The sequence below is a fragment of the Ranitomeya variabilis genome, chromosome 2 (genome assembly GCF_051348905.1).
Source record: "Ranitomeya variabilis isolate aRanVar5 chromosome 2, aRanVar5.hap1, whole genome shotgun sequence".
Lineage (NCBI taxonomy): Eukaryota > Metazoa > Chordata > Amphibia > Anura > Dendrobatidae > Ranitomeya > Ranitomeya variabilis.
Window position 1 is genome coordinate 148,738,455 of NC_135233.1, and position 20,658 is coordinate 148,759,112.

The window sequence follows — 20,658 nt, forward strand, 5'->3', positions numbered from 1 at the left end:
ACGATTACCGTGATACCCAATTTATATTTTGTTATGTTTTGGCGCTTTTACACAATAACAACTATTTTATAGAAAAAATTATTATTTTTGCATCTCTTTATTCTGAGAGCTATAACTTTTTCATTTTTCTGCTGAGGGAGCTGTATGGCGTCTAGTTTTTGCGGGACAAGCTGACGTTTTCAGTGGTACCATTTTTATTTACATTTGTCTTTTTGATCGCGTTTTATTGCACTTTTTGTTCGGCAGTTTGATGATAAAGCATTTTTTTGGCCTCGTTTTTAATTTTTTTTTTACGGTGTTCACTGAAGGCTTTAACTAGTGGGACAGTTTTATAGAGCGGGTCTTTATGGACATGGTGATACCAAATATGTGTACTCTTATTGCTTATTTTTGATTTTTTTTTTTCTTTATTTGGAGATTTTTTTAATTTTTTTACACTTTTTAATTTATTTTTGTCTTTTTTTACATTGTCCCATCCTAAGACATCAAGGACACCGCAGCCATCTTGAGGCTTGGGGTCTCCATGGAGACCATCAGGACAACGTGATCGTGATTCCCTGCGCGATGCTCATCTATCAGTAGTGACAGCGGCATCAGATGGGTTAAATGTCTGCGCTTGAGAGTGTTGCCGCAGGATGTCAACCCTCACACAGAGCTGACACCAGCATCCAATCGCCACGGCGCTCAGCATGAGGCTGCACGATCGGTGCGCCATGCCTGTACTGCTGTTTACGGAAACGTATGGCACATGTCGGGAAGGGGGTAATCACCATTTGAAGTTTTCTGCTGCTTAGATTTCCATGCACAGGGGCCAGGCTGTACATTGGGTCTTCTCCATGTCTGGGATTGTCCAGCCTCTCTGCCTGCCTAAAGTCTGTGAGACTCCAGCCAAGGGAGCAGGGTGCAAGCATATCGAGGACGGTTCTACAGCCTCAGGACGCAGTTACCACCATTGGCCAACAATGATTGGCACTATTCTGACTATAAGTACGAAACAACACGTATATCTTATCATACCAGATACGGAAAATATATCACATAGAAAAAGCAACGCTTTTTATTGCACAAGGCTCTACCGGGCCTCCATTCAAAGCCTCTTAAGGTTGCCTCTCACCTATTATCATTACCTGGTACATTTCATATCCTCCAAAGGTTACCATTTATTTACAGCCTGCCATTATCCGCATGGAAGCTTATATACGGCTATTCCCTAACCCTGGCTCCCATTCCATTTGAACCCAAGTAGACATCATGATTAAGACTTGGGAAGGACGAAACGTCGGGTGTCTCTACTTTACTGGGTTTTAGACCAATTTTTGTAACTTGGCACTTATTTTCTTTGTCTAAAATAAAATTCCACAGGTGGTTGCAAATCATTCCATTAGAGCGTGCAGTGAATTTTTGCTATTTATTTCAGGGACCACCACGGTCCGTTCTACCAGCACCTCGCTTCTACAGTGACCTTGAGTGCACACCAATACCTACTCTACTCTAAAGTCTATGAATGACCGGCCTCCTCTGTTTGAAATCCCAGTCGTGACCTGTCATTTAAAAACTGAAGGCAAAATGGAGGGGTCAGGGAATCACATACAGGGAGGAGAAGACCCAGTGCACAGTCCGACCCCAGTGCACTAAAATTTAATTAGCAGAAAACTTCTAATGATGATTAAAGAAAAACCAAAACGCAGATTTCTTCACCAAATACATTACAGCCATGTTTTTGATTTACATTACCAAAACGTGCTGACAGATTCTCCTTCATAGTTTACATGGCATCTTACTGTGAAAATGGAAACTACAGTGTCTACTGCCACCAATTCGTGCTGCAGGTCTTTTGCAGTCACTCAAGGGTTTTTGAGCACCTGCCTCTTAAGAGATCTGGTGGCATCTGCTGGTAGTGTCCTCTCTCTGTAACACCCTGATGCTGGAGCCAGTGTCACCAGTGTAGGAACATTATTAGGTATTTTTCACGTTTTACACTACCCTATCGGTCACTACCATTGTTTGTACAGGGTAGTGCTACTGACAGGTTCCCTTTAAGTGAATAAACCACTCTGTTGAGCTTTTACTTATATGTTAGGAAATCACAGTACTAGCAAATTTAAAATACTGAAATCTGTACTTCCGATTCTTAAATTACTTCTTATGATGTTGAGCGATTAAGGTAATAAAAGTGATACTTTTTCTTAGATTCTCTCTTCTGACCTCTTAAAGGCTTTTTCCCACGTGAATGTCTTATAGCATTAATGCCATCACGGTGGAAGTCGAAATGCTAATTTCCTTAGCACCCTCAAAATGAATGGACCGCAATGCTACCTGGCCCTCTTTTGGATGTTCTGAGGTGCAATGTTGTAAGGTGGCCAAATAAACATTGCCAAACAGTTGCCTAAATAACACTACCCAATTGGTAAACTAATGAGTTTAACTGGATCCTGAGTAGAAAAAGGAATGTAAGTTCTAGGTGACCAGCTCATCAATGCCAATGGGGTCCCTTGGTGCCAGCTGTCACCCACTCACGGAGTTATATGACAGCCTAGTGATATACTTTCACCAGATTTCATAATACTAACTTAAAACTTTAGTAAACAGATATTTTAGATCTGAAGAGGCTGAGATATTAACTTTGAAAATCCATATCAGAATGTCTGTTTAATGTTCATAGTAAAATGATTATTTCATGATGCCAGCTAAAGAATGAGAGCGATCATGGGTCCTAGTGCATTCAATCGCCACTCCCTGACTGACAGCTGCAGCTTATACAAAGCAGGGTGAGAGCTCAGCAGCAGGAGGAAGGACATTGAGGAGTTGTAAATCAGCCTAGGTGAAGCTTAATGAAAATAATTATACTGCCATTAACATGGATTGTAGATGCAAGTACACCAGCCTTATCAGATTTTAAAGGGCTGTTTATTGTTGTATGCCGTCAGTCTGTATTGCATAATCTGGTGGCAGATCCACTTGAAGGCAAAATTGCCCATTAAAATGTGACTCAGAATATACGAGAAGACTGTAAAAAGAGTAGGATTTATTAAAAAAAAAGCTTTTTTTATATATGCCATTAATCTAGTTGTGAAAGCTAATGATATGGTAAAGTACGACAGTTCTGTTACAGGCAGCTCATAAATACATGTTTACTGCATTTGCATCAGGTTTAATTAGCGTTCGCAATTCTAAGTGGATTTACATTTTACATTTATAGCACGTGCTTCTAATGGATTTCTCCAATGAATTTGATGTGTTATATTGTGTATGATTGACACAAAATAGTTTATAATTCATATTTATTGGGTTTCTTGTTGCAAAACATACGCTTCATAAAAAAAATTAGTGAACATGAAAATTACTTCTAGCATAAAATCACTGCAGCAGTTTTATTACCTACGAGGTCATTTGCATGCTGGGTAATTCTTGAGCAAATGCTGCCACCAAGTGTTCTAGCAGTATCATACAATACACATAGTAAGCAGCAATAACTGTTAAACGCATGCTAAAATCAAGAAATCTCTATCACAATGTAATGAGAATATTTTGACCTCTAATTCTGAGGGGTTCTTTTGAAACATGAAATACACCTGAATTTATTTTTCACCCATTTTTCAAATCTCGTAAGAGTCCCTTGCCTTTTTAATATGTAGAATTTTCCATGCTGTTGGTCAATCCAAAAGGTTAAACGTGAGTTTTTGTCTTTCTTAGGAGAATGTCTGTGTGTGCAGAATTATTGGCATCTATTAGTGTGCAGAATTATTATGCAAGTAAATGAAAAACATAAATTTTCCCATCTCAAATGTTTATTTTCATCTGTTAAAGTGAGAATAATAGCCAAACAACTATAAGGCTATGTGCACACGTTGCAGAATTGCCGCGGAAATTTCCGCGGAAGTTCTGCAACTCCCTGCCGCGGGCATAACGCATGCGGAATTGGCCTATGCAGCATCAATAGTAAAAGATCTAATATTAAAAATAATAAAAAAATAACCTTTCCCGCAGCCTTCCCTCTCCTCACGATGCTCCCAGCAGCTCTCTTCCCCAGTAATGCCTCGCGGCAATGACCCCAGATGACGTAGCATCCCGCGAGACCGCTACATCATCACAAGTCATTGTCGCAAGGCATTACTGGGAACGGGAGCATCGCGAGGAGCGGGAAGGCTGCGGGGGCCGCCGGAAGGTGAGAATATCACGATTTTTTATTTTAATTCTTTTTTTTTTTTTACAGGTACAGTCATATGAAAAAGTTTGGGCACCACTATTAATCTTAAGCTTAATGTTTTATAAAAAATAGTTTTTTTTTCAACAGCTATTTCAGTTTCATATATCTAATAACTGTTGGACACAGTAATGTTTCTGCCTTGAAATGAGCTTTATTGTACTAACAGAAAATGTACAATCTGCATTCAAACAAAATTTGACAGGTGCATAAGTATGGGCACCCTTATCATTTTCTTGTTTAAAATACTCCTACCTACTTTTTACTGACTTACTAAAGCACTTTTTTTGGTTTTGTATCCTCATTGAGCTTTGAACTTCATAGCCAGGTGTATGCAATCATGAGAAAAGCTACTTAAAGTGGCCACTTGCAAGTTGTTCTCCTGTTTGAATCTCCTCTGACGAGTGGCATCATGGGCTCCTCAAAACTACTGTCAAATGATCTGAAAACAAAGATTATTCAACATAGTTGTTCAGGGGAAGGATACAAAAAGCTGTCTCAGAGATTTAACCTGTCAATTTCCATTGTGAGGAACATAGTAAGGAAATGGAAGAACACAGGTACAGTTCTTGTTAAGGCCAGAAGTGACAGGCCAAGAAAAACATCAGAAAGGCAGAGAAGAATGGTGAGATCAGTCAAGGACAATCCTCAGACCACCTCCAGAGAGCTGCAGCATCAACTTGCTGCAGATGGTGTCACTGTGCATCTGTCAACTATACAACGCACTGTTTTTTTGCCGCCATGCATAACGCCTTTTTGTATGACCAAACAACTCAATCTTGGTTTCATCAGTCCACAGGACCTTCTTCCAAAAAGAAATTGGCTTCTCCAAATGAGCTTTTGCATACCTCAGCCGACTCTGTTTGTGGCGTGCTTGCAGAAAGGCTTCTTTCGCATCACTCTCCCATACAGCTTCTCCTTGTGCAAAGTGCGTTGTATAGTTGACCGATGCACAGTGACACCATCTGCAGCAAGTTGATGCTGCAGCTCTCTGGAGGTGGTCTGAGGATTGTCCTTGACTGATCTCACCATTCTTCTTCTCTGCCTTTCTGATGTTTTTCTTGGCCTGCCACTTCTGGCCTTAACAAAAACTGTACCTGTGTTCTTCCATTTCCTTACTATGTTCCTCACAGTGGAAATTGACAGGTTAAATCTCTGAGACAGCTTTTTGTATCCTTCCCCTGAACAACTATGTTGAATAATCTTTGTTTTCAGATCATTTGACAGTTGTTTTGAGGAGCCCATGATGCCACTCTTCAGAGGAGATTCAAACAGGAGAACAACTTGCAAGTGGCCACTTTAAGTAGCTTTTCTCATGATTGCATACACCTGGCTATGAAGTTCAAAGCTGAATGAGGTTACAAAACCAAAAAAAGTGCTTTAGTAAGTCAGTAAAAAGTAGGTAGGAGTATTTTAAACAAGAAAATGATAAGGGTGCCCATACTTATGCACCTGTCAAATTTTGTTTGAATGCAGATTGCACATTTTCTGTTAGTACAATAAACCTCATTTCAAGGCAGAAACATTACTGTGTCCAACAGTTATTAGATATATGAAACTGAAATAGCTGTTGCAAAAAAACAATTTTTATAAAACATTAAGCTTAAGATTAATAGGGGTGCCCAAACTTTTTCATATGACTGTATATGGTTCCCAGGGCCTGGAGGAGAGTCTCCTCTCCTCCACCCCGGGTACCAACCGCACATGATCCGCTTACTTCCCGCATGGTGGGCATAGCCCCATGCAGGAAGTAAATGGATCAATGCATTCCTATGTGTGCAGAATTGCTGCGATTCCGCACAAAGAATGAACATGCTGCACTTTTTTCCGGAATGCGATTCCGCCACGGAAAAAAACGCAGCATGTGCACAAAAAATGCAGAATGCATTAAAAATGATGTGATGCTTATGTAAGCTTTTTTTTAGCAATTTTTCGGCGGAAAACGGCCGAAGAAAATGCACAAAAAAAAGCTAAAAATCCTGAATGTGTGCACATAGTCTTAATTTACTTTGCAGTACTTTGAAGCATGTGCTGGTCTCACAGTGTTCCCCAACTCCAGTCCTCAAGAGCCACCAACAGGTCATGTTTTCAGGATTTCCTTAGTATAGAGCATTGTCCTTCATAAAAAACATGGTTTTCTTGAAAGATGCAGACTTTTTCATGTGAGAAAAGCAAACAGTTCATGAGCTCACCTGTGTAGAAGATATATTGAAGCAGGGTGCAGTGCACGGAGGGATCAAGCTGGCTCCTGAGCTGAAACCATGGAAGAAATAGTTGAAAAATCCAGCAACCGCTAAAAAATATTTTTTATATTTAAAACACCACATTTATTTTGATATGTTTAAAATCAAAGAAAAAATGAACATAGTATGAAATAACATGGTGGACACTGGGTCTACGCGTTTCGAGCCTTACAGTCTCTTAGTCTTAGTTAGAGCTGTAAGAGCTGACTAAGAAGTCTGTAAGGCTCTAAACACGTAGATCCGATGTCCACCATGGTTTTTTATGCTATCTTCATTTTCTCTCTTTCATTTTCATTTTTCATTAGCTATATCCAAATAAATATGATGTGTTATATATAAAAAATATTTTTTTGCTGTTGCTGGATTTATCAACTATTTCTCTCAGACTTTCTTGTACCACTACTTGAAGAAAGTGTCTTCTAAAAACTGGCTGTAGGTTTGGGAGTTGATTTTGAGTCCATCCATAATCCAAAACTGTCCAACTACTTAATCGTTAATGCCAGACCATAGCAGTACCCCACCTCCAACTTGCTGCTATCTGAGTAGAGGTTTGTGCCCACTACTGATCCAGAGTTTTCATAGGTCAAAAAGGTTAGAAAAACATGTTGAGAAAAAAAGGACTGGGAAGTCATTATCTTCCTTTGCTATCATATTTCAGAACTGCAACCCCATTCATCTGGTCTGCCAGGAAGCACTCGCATCATATCGGTCCGAAAAAACTATGAAAAATCTGTCTTCAGGTGTTTCTTGGCCCAGTCTTGACATTTCAATTTGTGTGTCTTGTTCAGTGGTGGTTGGATTTCAGTCCTCCTCACATTGGCCTGGTCTCTGAGCAGTGAACACCTTGTACTTCTAGGCACTCCAAGGAGGTTGCTGTTCTGAAATATGATAGCCTTGGAGGATAATGGCTTCCCAGTCCTTTTTTTCTTAACATGTTTTTCTAACCTTTTGACCTATGAAAACTCTGGATCAGTAGCGGGCACAAACCTCTACTCAGATGGCAGCAAGTTGGAGGTGGGGTACTGCTATGGGCTGGCATTATTAAACGATTAAGTAGTTTGACCGGATTATGGGTGGACTCAAAATCATCTCCCAAACCTATTTTTCTAACCTTTTTGACTATTTGCAACAAAACTTTTGATGATTCTCTGACGCCAGAATATCTTAGCAATTTCAAGAGTGCTTAATCCCTCTGTAAGACCCTTAACTTTTCAAAACCAGTAGAATCTCTTTTTTGGCACATTTTACCTGAGAACAGCAAGCCTAGCAAACCTAGTAATTCTGCACACCTTGATAAAGGTTGTATATGTCCTTAGGCCTCACCCGCTTTCATTACACAAATGCTCATCACCTGATCTGCTTCATCCAATAAGCATTCATGTTTATATAGCTTGAAGTTGGAAAATCTGTATAATAATGATCATATGGACAAAATTCTCACTAGCCTAATAATTTTGCCCACAGTCTATGTATATTTCTAAAGCAGCAAAGGGAAAAGGACAGAAAAAATCAAAATCAATTTATATTCCAAATGACCAACTTATGACAGGCAAAATACAACATGTAAGATTAACATTTCATCGGATTAGTTCTTGTTCTGCCTTAGACCAATTAATGCCGGATAATTGGCTGTGATAATCAGAATTTTAAGTTTCTTTTCATTCTTATTTATTGGGTTATTCCAGTCTTTACACAAAATGTGCAGGCAGCAAAAATAGTTAGACAAATCACCAGCTCTAAACCTGTGGATCAAAAGCAGTGTACCAGGAAGCGATGACGTCTCACACATCAGTCATCTGACTACTGCGGCCTGTGATTGGCTGCAGCAGGATTGGAACATCGCATCATCAGAGGCACTTTCAATGATGCCTATTCAAGTCATCTGACCTCTGCAGCCAATCACTGACCTATGCGGTCAGGTAACTGAAGAATTGGACCTCATTACTTCCCTTTGTGCTGCAGACCAGTGTAGACAGTTCTTGATCCACAGGTTTAGGGCAGATGGAGATTTACCAGTGATAAGAGAGCCTTTAATACACTGATTTGTGGAGGTCATAATGCCTCAGGATCCCCAGTGATAAAAACTTCTTATGTGTCTGTACAACATACCATGGTTTTTTTTTTTTATTATAAAACAAAAAAACATTTTAAGTTTTTTCAAATATCCTTCTTTCAAAGCTGTTGCCTTGTACTTAAATTCAACATTGGTGTCATTTTGTTCCAGACCCAACCTCAAGTTGATCCCAACAAACCTTTCTGGATCCTGCGAATTGTCAGTGAAACTAGTGAGGCGGATGCACTAGAGGTGAAAAAAGACACTGAGCGTATAGACGAGATAAGAGCCCTAAAACAAGCTTGGGAGTTGGCAGAACCAGGCCGTGCTGTCAAGGTAACTTAATATAAGTCTCCAGATATTAGACCAGTGAAATGTATTAGCGAGAAAATATTTCTACGGTATGTCCATTCTTTATCATTTACTAAACAACTAAAAACTGTACATGCAGGCGTTACAGTCACGACTTCAGTTTGTGAACAAGTATGAGCAGAAGGCTTCCACAGAAGAAACAGAGAATAGCCCTCAAGATGGCCAGGTTTCTGCTGGGGAAGAAGGTAAAAACCAATGCAAGAACAGAATTAAGTTTAAAGCGAACCCGACATCGGGTTTTTGCTAAGTAAAGTATGCCTCCTATTTTACATAATGCATATAATATTGTAGGCTTAGGAAAAAAATACATCCAGCAAAATGGCACTGGCGTCGACGCCTCTATCTCTTACTGATAGATGCTACTGCACAGGCGCCACTGCTGGAGCCATTAATAATAATAATAATTTTATTTTTATAGCGCCAACATATTCCGCAGCTCTTTACAAATTATAAACGGGACTTGTACAGACAATGGACATTACAGCATAACAAAGATCAGTTCGAAATAGATACCAGGAGGAATGAGGGCCCTGCTCGCAAGCTTACAAACTATGAGGAAAAGGGGAGACACGAGAGGGGGATGGTAACAATTGCTTTCGTTGTTCGGACCAGCCATAGTGTAAGGCTCGGGTGCTCATGTAAAGCTGCGTGAACCAGTTAACTGCCTAAGTATGTAGCAGTACAGACACAGAGGCTATTGACTGCATAAAGTGTATGAGAACATGATGTGAGGAATCGGATTATGGTTTAAGTTTTTTGAATGGGCCACATAGGGATAGTTAGGATAATGCGTTGAGGTGGTAGTCTGCAGCCAAATGTTTTTCCTCCAGCAAAATGGCAGCAGAACTTGCGCAGTAGCATTTATTGGCAAGCGCCAGATGCTACTACACATGTGCCGGCGCCGATTAGCTGCAGCAATTTTTTTTTCTCCAGCAAAATGGAGGTGGCATAAGCGCAGTAGCGTCTATCGGAGAGCACCAGATGCTACTGGAAAAAAAAATTGGCTGCAGCTAAATGGTGCCGGTGGCAGTGCTTGTTCAGTAGCATCTGTAAGAGATAAATGCTGCTGCATAGGGGCTGCTGCCGGCGTCATTTTGCTGGATGGAACTTTTTTTTCTAAGCCCACAATATTATAAGCATTATGTAAACTAGGAGGCATGTGACTGAAGGTTCAGTGACCTGTCAGAAGCCATACAGATGCATATGTAAGCAGAGCACCACATAAATACCTCCCCACAAGCCGCTCCGGAGCACAAGAATCTCATTAACTGAAAACTGCAAATACAGATTAAACAACAACCACAGGACAGATTTCATCAACCAGTGTAACATTATAATCAGTATAACAGCGCCGACTTGACATTGTCTGTAGACATTACTTAGCAAAATTCTAATGACAGGTTCGCTTTAAATTTTATATTGCAGTTTTTCTTATTGTCTATCATTGCCTATTAAGCTGTCTTGCTGCATACTAAAAGTTACATGTATCCCAAAATGGTGCAAAAAAACACATTTCGTGCTGCCAAATAACAAAAATAAAAAAGTTAGGCCTCTTCAAATAAAACCTATAACTTGTGGTAGGCTGTCAGAGTAGGATTCCACTACGTAATACACAGTATGAACAGTTACTCATCACTCCAAACATGTAGAATGCAGTGAAAATGGTTTTATTTCAGACATCCCTCACAGGTTAATGGGGTTCTCCGGTGAAAACAAGTTATCAGTTATCCATGGGTAGGTAATATTTTATTGATTGGTGAGCGTCTAACTGCTGGGGCCCACACAAATTGGCACAATGAGGTAGATTTATCCCAGACAGAGCCCTTTTATCCCCATTAGAATGTAGCAGCAGTCCATGACCGAGCACTGCTCCACTCATTATCTAAAGCAGGGATGGGGAACCTCGAGCCCTCGGCCCATAACCTTTTCTCCTGCCTCTGGACAGATTCCCAGGGATCACAGTGTTCGGGCTACATTCTGACAGCTGACAGCCCTTTAATTCCTTCTTGCTCTGCGAGCACTTGCACACATTGCTCACTACTGAACACCGTGCCATGTGCTCTTAAAGATTACGTCCTGCAAGCATCAGGACGTACTTTGTGGGTGTAGTTTGCAGATGTATATACTGCAGATCTCCCACTGTTTGAGTTCTATAAAGCAGAGATGAATTTCGCACTTACGCTTATGCGCAGAGCCATCCGGTCCTCTTACACGTAACCGGAACTACACGCCGGCCATGTCCTTTGTATTTAGACATAAATAGGAGCACACCTCCTCGTGCTCACACTACAGCGGTGGACGCCGCGGCAGCTCTCTGTACACAGGTATTTCAACCATCCGGTTTCCACTAGATACTATATATTTCAACCCTGTAAGCGCGCTCTGCTCCTGTGACATCACATACATACCTCCATGCAGGCTATGTCCTAATCGTCATATATACCTTTATGCAGGCTACGTCCTAATCATAATTGGAAATCCTTCCAAATAACTTTTGCCCTCATTACTGGTAAGATTCTACTCATATCACCTCACTTATAGGCACTCCAAAACCACCATCAGTATTTTCTTTCCTGTAGGCCATCTCTTATCACAGCATATCCCCTTATACGGTATGTTTTTGCATTTAGATATAATGTTGTATTATGCCTTGAGAAGTGTTTGCCTTCCCCATAGTTCTCTCGCATACATCTTGTATTCAGCCACCATATATTTGGATGAGCTTATCTTTTGATATTCTCTTGTATATACTTTTTTTTCCATTTTTTTCTTTTGTTATCCCATTCATGTAGTTTTTGATATACTGTACATGTCTGTATACATCTTTACAGTTATTGATGAAGGTCCTGAACTGGGACCGAAACGTCTTTGTCATACATTGGGATCAATAAATCTTCTCAATATTTCACCGCTAAGTTGAGTGCCGGGTTATGCGTTATTTATCACTAGAGTTTGGGAACCTACCCGGCACCGCTAGGTTGTTGTGCACACGTTTCTCTATCACATGAATTTCTCACTGTTAGGAGACCTGCAGTCTGATATACATTTGTGTTCTGTACAACTTTACTGCGAGTTCTTTACAGAACTTATCATAGCTAAGAGTCACCTGTGCTCCAGACTGACGCAAATCTGGAACATCATCCTTTCCAACTAAGGCTAGTTTCACACTAGCGTTAACTGCATAACGTCGCAAATCCGTTTTTTTGCCGAAAAAACGGATGCGTCAAAAAAGTGAAAAACGGTGACAAACGTATGCCACGCATCCAGCATTTCGACGGATACGTCGCAAATCCGCTAAACGTTTCCGTCGAAAATATTGGATGCGTTGCATACGTTGCATACGTTTTACCATCCGTTGCATACGTTTTTCCGACGGATCCGTTTTTAAAATGGGAGGCTCCCAAATTTGATTGGCTACTGGAAAATTTGAAAAACTATATAGTACTGTTTTTACAGCCCATCTTTGTGGGTTTTAGTTTTGTGGCAGCGATGGAAGGTGTTCTTGGGAGGATTGCTAGTTTGGTTACCGACGTTATCTTTGAGACAAATCGCCTGGATATCATAGTACGGGAGAAGGAGGCGGCAGCGGAAAGGCGTAGGATGCTTCTGCAGCAACGGAGACGGAGGCGACTGTGGATTCATCCGATTAATCAACTACGGATGACCCGGGGTGTCCAGTCCACTCTGTACCTGGAGTTGCGGCACAATCCACACAAATTCTACAATTACGTGCGGATGAGGATTGAACATTTCGATTTTTTGCTTGCAAAACTGGAGGATGTCATCCGAAGACAGGATACAAGGATGAGGCTTGCCATCACACCGGCGGAGCGGCTGATGGTGACCCTGCGGTAAGCCTCTTTTTTTATTTCATTGCTGATATTGAATGTTATATTACATGCTACAGACAATACTGCGCTGACATATTGCGCACTATTTTCTGCAGCATGTAATTTTGTTTTTCTTGGCGGACATTCAACTGCTTTATTTAAATGTCATTGCTGATATTGAATGTTAGATAACAGACTGCAGAAAATACTGCGCTGAAATATTGCGTTGCATTTTCTGCAGTGTTTTTTTTTTTTTTTTTGTTCTTTGGGTTTGATGACATGCAACTGCTTTTTTTTCTGTCATTGGTCATTTTGAATGTTATATTACATGCTGCAGACAATACTGCGCTGACATATTGCGCACTATTTTCTGCAGCATGTAATTTTGGTTTTCTTGGCGGACATTCCACTGTTTTTTTACACCGGTTTCATGCTGGTTTTATTGGGTGTCCCGTCCTTAAAAAAAAATTAACAGTGCCATATTAAAACTTGTTGGTCTGTGCAATTTTTTCTAACATTTTTTTTTTTTTTTAAAGTTTCCTAGCTACGGGTGAATCTATGACTTCGCTCCATTATCAGTTCAGGCTGGGCATTTCAACTATCTCTGGAATAGTGAAGGACACATGTCGGGCTGTTTGGACCACTTTGCAACCAGAGTATATCCCCCAACCATCCATGGAAATCTGGTTGCGAAGTGCTGAAGAGTTTCAGCAAATTTGCAATTTCCCTAATTGTGTGGGTGCAGTTGACGGGAAACATATAAGGATTGCGAAACCGGCAGGAACAGGATCGGAGTATTATAATTATAAGAAGTATTTCTCCATCGTCCTTATGGCTATTGCAGATGCCAACTGCAGGTTCCTTGCCGTGGACATCGGAGCATATGGACGGTCCAACGATTCGCAAGTTCTTAAAAACTCTCCGATGGGTCGTTGCCTTTATGGAGAGAGCTACGATTTACCGCCAGCCAGACCACTGCCAGGAACAAATGACCCAGCCCTGGAATATGTTTTTGTAGGTGATGAAGCCTTTCAACTGTCGCCGCACCTACTGAAACCGTACAGTAGCCGGAACTTAAACCATACCAAGCGGGTCTTTAATTACCGGCTTACTAGAGCACGAAGAGTAGTGGAGTGTTCCTTTGGCATATTGACGGCGAAGTGGCGAGTTCTGCTGACGGCTATCAAACTGAAAACAACAACTATAGACGAGGTAGTTAAAGCCTGTGTGGTGCTCCACAACTTTGTCCTTTCAAAGGAGCCCGTTTCCTTGGATGATGAAGATTTGGAGACCACCTTGTGGGACTACCGCAGCAGCTCGGTTCGCTCTACAAGTTCAGTTACAAGGATGAGGGACCAGTTTGCCGATTATTTTGTCTCACCTGTCGGGCGGATCCCGTGGCAAGACATGATTGTGTAACCAGTTTCCCATGTGTTTTGTTTATGTAAAAAATGTGTTTCTGCCCCCCCCAAAAAAAAAAGGCCAAAAAGCGTGGTTTTCTTGCTAGTAAAACCATTATGTTATACCCTTAACATGTCTGGTGTTTGTTTTTATTAAACCTTTTTTATTATATTACCTTAATAAATCCACACACACACAAAGAGTACAATAATAATCAGAATTTTATTTTAAATCTTTTTTTTTTTTTTTTTCTTTTGCCAAAAAAAATTTTTTTTTTTATTTTCCAATTTTTTTTTTTGGAAAACTGCAAAAAATTTTTGACATAAACATTTTAAAAACATATTTACAAGTCTTCAAAGTTTTGGGTGGAGATATGAGAGGAGGAGGGGCAGGAAGGTTGGACCACGTCGATAGGTGGGGAAACCCTACTTGTTTGGGGTGCAGTGGAAGGGGGGGTTAAACCAAGAGGCTGACCAGAGGGGGGTGGTGTTGGGGTAGGGGGAAGAGAAAAGCTGGGTAAAGAAAACATTGGGGAAGTAATTTGGTCTGGGGGCCGGGATTGTTGTGGGGACTGGGTCGGGTATTGTGACTGGGTAGGGTAGTGGGACTGGGTTGGGTAATGGGGCTGGCGTGGGGTTTGGTAATGGTGCTGGTGTGGGGATTGGAGCTGGGTTTGGTAATGGTGCTGGTGTGGGTATTGGGGCTGAGTTTGGTAATGGGGGGTATGGTGTGGAAATGGGGCCTGGGGTGGAATTGGAGTGGAGGTGTGGGGAGGTGTGTGGGTAGATTCATTAATGGCCTGCAGTGCAGCATTATGGCAGGTATTCATTACCCGCATCTGTTGCTCAAAAGAAAGCTTCTCCATGCTCATGAGCATGGATTGGAAAAAAAGATTGGCCGGATCGGGACTTACAGCTGAATGCAGCCTATCCAAGCGACTGCTGGTTTCACGGCTTGTTTCACTGATGCGTGACTGCACCATGTTGAAACCAGCAGTCACTTGCTCTCCCAAAATTTTGAAAGAGCCTTGGAAGGATGCATTCAGGTGTAAGAATTCAGGAGCATAGCTCCTTTCCTGACCCCTCTGTCGCTGCCGCCACGAACCTAATGGTGTTCTCGAGGTGGCAGGATCAGAGGGGTGGGGTAAAGGGAACGCTAACTGTTCAGCATCAGATGCGAGCAATGAAGCCTGCAATAATGCTCCACTGCTTGGGGCGGATGAAGTGGAGGGGACAGAGAGGTCAGAGGAGGGGACAGAGGTGTGGGGCCTACCGACGTGGCCCTCAGTGGCGGACTCAGGAGGGATCGCTCCAGAGGGCGCAGAGGAAGATGCAGGCGCCCAGTGGCTGGAGAAGGTGCTGTGAAAGAAAAAACAAAAGAAATTAATACATTGGAATGAAAAAGCCCTGACTGAAAGCAAACTAAGTAGACAGGTTAACATGGTTATTAGTGGGCTGTAGAATACTTACACTCTGCTCAGCATGGTTCGCCTCAGGAAGGAGAGGGCCTGGCCATATTTGTATTTGCTCCTCTTCCTTCCTGCAGAGCCACTCGGGGCCTTCATCTCATCGTTGAATTCCCTCTTAAAGCGATCCCTCAGTGACCGCCACCGCTTCCTAACCTTTCCAACTGTGAAGACAAGAATCAATAGAAAAAACAAAAAATTGGTAAATGCAATACATTACAGTCATCTCAAAACATCACTGGAAAGTGAATACTTACCTAGTTTGCTCTGCTGCTGAGGATGAAGGCTCTCCCGCCTTGGAAACAGGTTGCGACACACTTCGTCCCAGAGCCGACGGGTGACACCGGTATCAGCATGCCTGCGGTCAGCCATGTTCCACAGCGGCTCCCGCTCGCGAACCTCCTCGATGAGACAATCGATGTCAATGTCATCATCATCATCCTCTTCTGCGGGAGCACGCTGTGAAGCCTGTGTCAAAAAAAAAAAAGGAAAACAAACAAATTAGTACACTGAAATACTAAAGTACCAATAGAATCCCCCTCCCCCCCAAAAAAAACTCACTGATGGCCGACCGCGGCGACGAGTCCGCCGACTCTGGGAGTGTCTGGGAGAGCCTTCAGCGGCAGCAGCAGCAGCCTGAAATTAAGTAAACAAATTCTCAGTTAAGGTAGGCAGGTGTTTAGTAATCTGTTTTGTGTATGGTCCAGTGTGATGTGCGAAGCAACTGTTTCACCACTACTTACACTTGGTTCCTCCTCCACTTGCATCTCTCCACCCATCTCGCCCCCTTCTGACAGCTCCTCATCTGATTCAGCTTCCTGTTGAAACATAATTTATGCATGTGGTTAGACATCAAAATGTAATTTTAAAAAGCGAAAAAAAATAAACCCATTTTTTGTGTTAACTTACCGATACACGCTGTTGCTGTGGAGGAGGGCTGTCAGAAGAGGACATTGTTTTGTGGTCCTGGTGGGCAGCGGCTGTGGTCCTGGTGGGCAGCGGCTGTGGTCCTGGTGGGCAGCGGCTGTGGTCCTGGTGTTTCTGTAAGTTAAAGAGACACTTGCAATCTGCTCGACACATTGAAGTAGCAGATTGGGGGTCTTCAAAACTTACTTCTAACACTTCTTAGCTGTGGTCCTGGTGGGCAGCGGCTGTGGTCCTGGTGGGCAGCGGCTGTGGTCCTGGTGGGCAGCGGCTGTGGTCCTGGTGTTTCTGTAAGTTAAAGAGACACTTGCAATCTGCTCGACACATTGAAGTAGCAGATTGGGGGTCTTCAAAACTTACTTCTAACACTTCTTAGCTGTGGTCCTGGTGGGCAGTGGCTGTGGTCCTGGTGGGCAGCGGCTGTGGTCCTGGTGTTTCTGTAAGTTAAAGAGACACTTGCAATCTGCTCGACACATTGAAGTAGCAGATTGGGGGTCTTCAAAACTTACTTCTAACACTTCTTAGCTGTGGTCCTGGTGGGCAGCGGCTGTGGTCCTGGTGGGCAGCGGCTGCGGTCCTGGTTTATCTGTTAATATGTATAATGGATCTATAGTTAGACCACCCCCTGAACTAGGTAATGTTCAACGATAAACACCCTACTAAAATGATGTCAGAAATGTTCATACAGGTGAACACCAAAAACCCCCCAAAAAGTTGCACGTTATACCATTCATTTCCATGTCCCAAAAAATTAAATTTTTAAATGTTAACACAATGAAAAAATATATTTGACACATTTTATTTAAAAAAAATAACCTCCCCCCCCCCCCAAAAAAAAAAAAAAACTTTACAGGTTAACCTTTATTAAAAAAATGAGCCCTCAACCAACCCTGTATTGCATGTGTAACCATTGGTACATACACCAGTTTTAAATTTACCTTTATGAAATAATACTATGGACATTTTTTAAAAAAACATTTTATTATTTTTTTTTTTTCTCTCTTTTTTTAAAAATCACAATTAGGAGCTGACATGCTCTTTATTTTAAATACAAGTACTTCAACTGCAAATGGTTATAACTGTAATTAAAATAAAATCAACACTTTTATTAAATAGAAAAAACCCACACTCACACATTCAAACCACAAGCTGCAGACCGCTAGACTTTTTTTAAAAAACACATCAGACTGAAAAAAACAAACAAAAAACCACATTTAACCCCTTCATGACCCAGCCTATTTTGGCCTTAATGACCTTGCCATTTTTTGCAATTCTGACCAGTGTCCCTTTATGAGGTAATAACTCAGGAACGCTTCAACGGATCCTTGCGGTTCTGAGATTGTTTTTTCGTGACATATTGGGCTTCATGTTAGTGGTAAATTTAGGTCGATAATTTCTGAGTTTATTTGTGAAAAAAACGGAAATTTGGCGAAAATTTTGAACATTTTGCAATTTTCACATTTTGAATTTTTATTCTGTTAAACCAGAGAGTTATGTGACACAAAATAGTTAATAAATAACATTTCCCACATGTCTACTTTACATCAGCACAATTTTGGAAATAAATTTTTTTTTTGCTAGGAAGTTATAAGGGTTAAAATTTGACCAGTGATTTCTCATTTTTACAACAAAATTTACAAAACCATTTTTTTTAGGGACCACCTCACATTTGAAGTCAGTTTGAGGGTTCTATATGGCTGAAAATACCCAAAAGTGACACCATTCTAAAAACTGCACCCCTCAAGGTGCTCAAAACCACATTCAAGAAGTTTATTAACCCTTCAGGTGTTTCACAAACAGCAGAAGCAACATGGAAGGAAAAAGTGAACATTTAACTTTTTAGTCACAAAAATGATCTTTTAGCAACAATTTTTTTTATTTTCCCAAGGGTAAAAGGAGAAACTGGACCACAAAAGTTGTTGTCCAATTTGTCCTGAGTACGTTGATACCTCATATGTGGGGGTAAACCACTGTTTGTGGGCACGGCAGGGCTCGGAAGCGAAGGAGCGCCATTTGACTTTTTCAATGAAAAATTGGCTCCAATCTTTAGCGGACACCATGTCGCGTTTGGAGAGCCCCCGTGTGCCTAAACATTGGAGCTCCCCCACAAGTGACCCCATTTTGGAAACTAGACGCCCCAAGGAACTTATCTAGATGCATAGTGAGCACTTTAATCCCCCAGGTGCTTCACAAATTGATCCGTAAAAATGAAAAAGTACTTTTTTTTCACAAAAAATTTTTTTAGCCTCAATTTTTTCATTTTCACATGGGCAACAGGATAAAATGGATCCTAAAATTTGTTGGGCAATTTCTCCTGAGTACGCCGATACCTCATATGTGGGGGTAAACCACTGTTTGGGTGCACGGCAAGGCTCGGAAGGGAAGGCGCGCCATTTGACTTTTTGAATGAAAAATTATCTCCATCGTTAGCGGACACCATGTCGCGTTTGGAGAGACCCTGTGTGCCTAAACATTGAAGCTCCCCCACATGTGACCCCATTTTGGAAACTAGACCCCCCAAGGAACTTATCTAGATGCATAGTGAGCACTTTAAACTCTCAGGTGCTTCACAAATTGATCCGTAAAAAATGAAAAAGTACTTTTTTTTCACAAAAAAATTTTTTTAGCCTCAATTTTTTCATTTTCACATGGGCAACAGGATAAAATGGATCCTAAAATTTGTTGGGCAATTTCTCTTGAGTACGCCGATACCTCATATGTGGGGGTAAACCACTGTTTGGGTGCACGGCAAGGCTTGGAAGGGAAGGCGCGCCATTTGACTTTTTCAATGGAAAATTGGCTCCAATCGTTAGTGGACACCATGTTGCGTTCGGAGAGCCCCTGTGTGCCTAAACATTAGAGCTCCCCTACAAGTGACCCCATTTTGGAAACTAGACCCCCCCAAGGAACTAATCTAGATGTATAGTGAGCACTTAAAACCCCCAGGTGCTTCACAGAAGTTTATAACGCAGAGCCATGAAAATAAAAAAATATTTTTCTTTCCTCAAAAATGATTTTTAGCCCGGAGTTTTTTATTTTCCCAAGGATAATAGGAGAAATTGGACCCCAAATGTTGTTGTCCAGTTTGTCCTGAGTACGATGATACCCCATATGTGGGGGTAAACCACTGTTTGGGCGCACGGCAGGACTCGGAAGGGAAGGCACGCCATTTGGCTTTTTGAATGGAAAATTAGCTCCAATCATTAGCGGACACCATGTCGCGTTTGGAGAGCCCCTGTGTGCCTAAACATTGGAGCTCCCACACAAGTGACCCCATTTTGGAAACTAGACCTCCCAAGGAACTAATCTAGATGTGTGGTGAGCACTTTGAACCCTCAAGTGCTTCACAGAAGTTTATAACGCAGAGCCATGAAAATATAAAATTATTTTTCTTTCCTCAAAAATTATTTTTTAACCCACAATTTTTTATTTTCCCAAGGGTAACAGGAGAAATTGGACCCCAAAAGTCGTTGTGCAGTTTCTCCTGAGTACGCTGATACCCCATATGTGGGGGTAAACCACTGTTTTGTTTTGGCACACGTCGGGGAGCGGAAGGGAAGTAGTGACGTTTTGAAATGCAGACTTTAATGGAATTCTCTGCGGGCGTCACGTTGCGTTTGCAGAGCCCCTGATGTGCCTAAACAGTAGGAACTCCCCACAATTGACCCCACTTTGGAAACTAGACCCCCAAGGGAACTTATCTAGATGTGTGGTGAGCACTTTGAACCCCCAAGTGCTTCACAGAAGTTTATAACGCAGAGACGTGAAAATAAAAAATGTGTTTTCTTTCCTCAAAAATATTTTTTTAGCCCAGAATTTTTTAATTTTCCCAAGGGTAACAGGAAAAATTTGACCCCAAAAGTTATTGTACAGTTTCTCCTGAGTACGCTGATACCCCATATGTGGGGGTAAACCACTGTTTGGGCACATGGCGGGGCTCGGAAGGGAAGTAGTGACGATTTGGAATGCAGACTTTGATGGAATGGTCTGCGGGAATCATGTTATGTTTGCAGAGCCCCTGATGTGCCTAAACAGTAGAAACCCCCCAACAGTGACCCCATTTTGGAAACTAGACCCCCCAAGGAACTTATCTAGATGTGTGGTGAGCATGTTCAACCCCCAAGTGCTTCACAGAAGTTTACAACGCAGAGCCGTGAAAATAAAAA

At 41.6% G+C, this 20,658-nt stretch overlaps 1 protein-coding gene across 2 annotated transcripts in view; it reads left to right on the top strand.

Moving 5' to 3' along the window:
- Positions 1 to 20,658, top strand: part of ADGB (androglobin) — a 509,594-nt gene that overhangs the window by 436,977 nt on the left and 51,959 nt on the right. For both annotated transcript variants that reach the window (XM_077283074.1, XM_077283075.1), the window contains exons 31-32: positions 8,672 to 8,836; positions 8,952 to 9,057. In XM_077283074.1, coding sequence (XP_077139189.1) covers positions 8,672 to 8,836; positions 8,952 to 9,057 — 271 coding nt within the window. The remainder of the gene's footprint in view (positions 1 to 8,671; positions 8,837 to 8,951; positions 9,058 to 20,658) is intronic.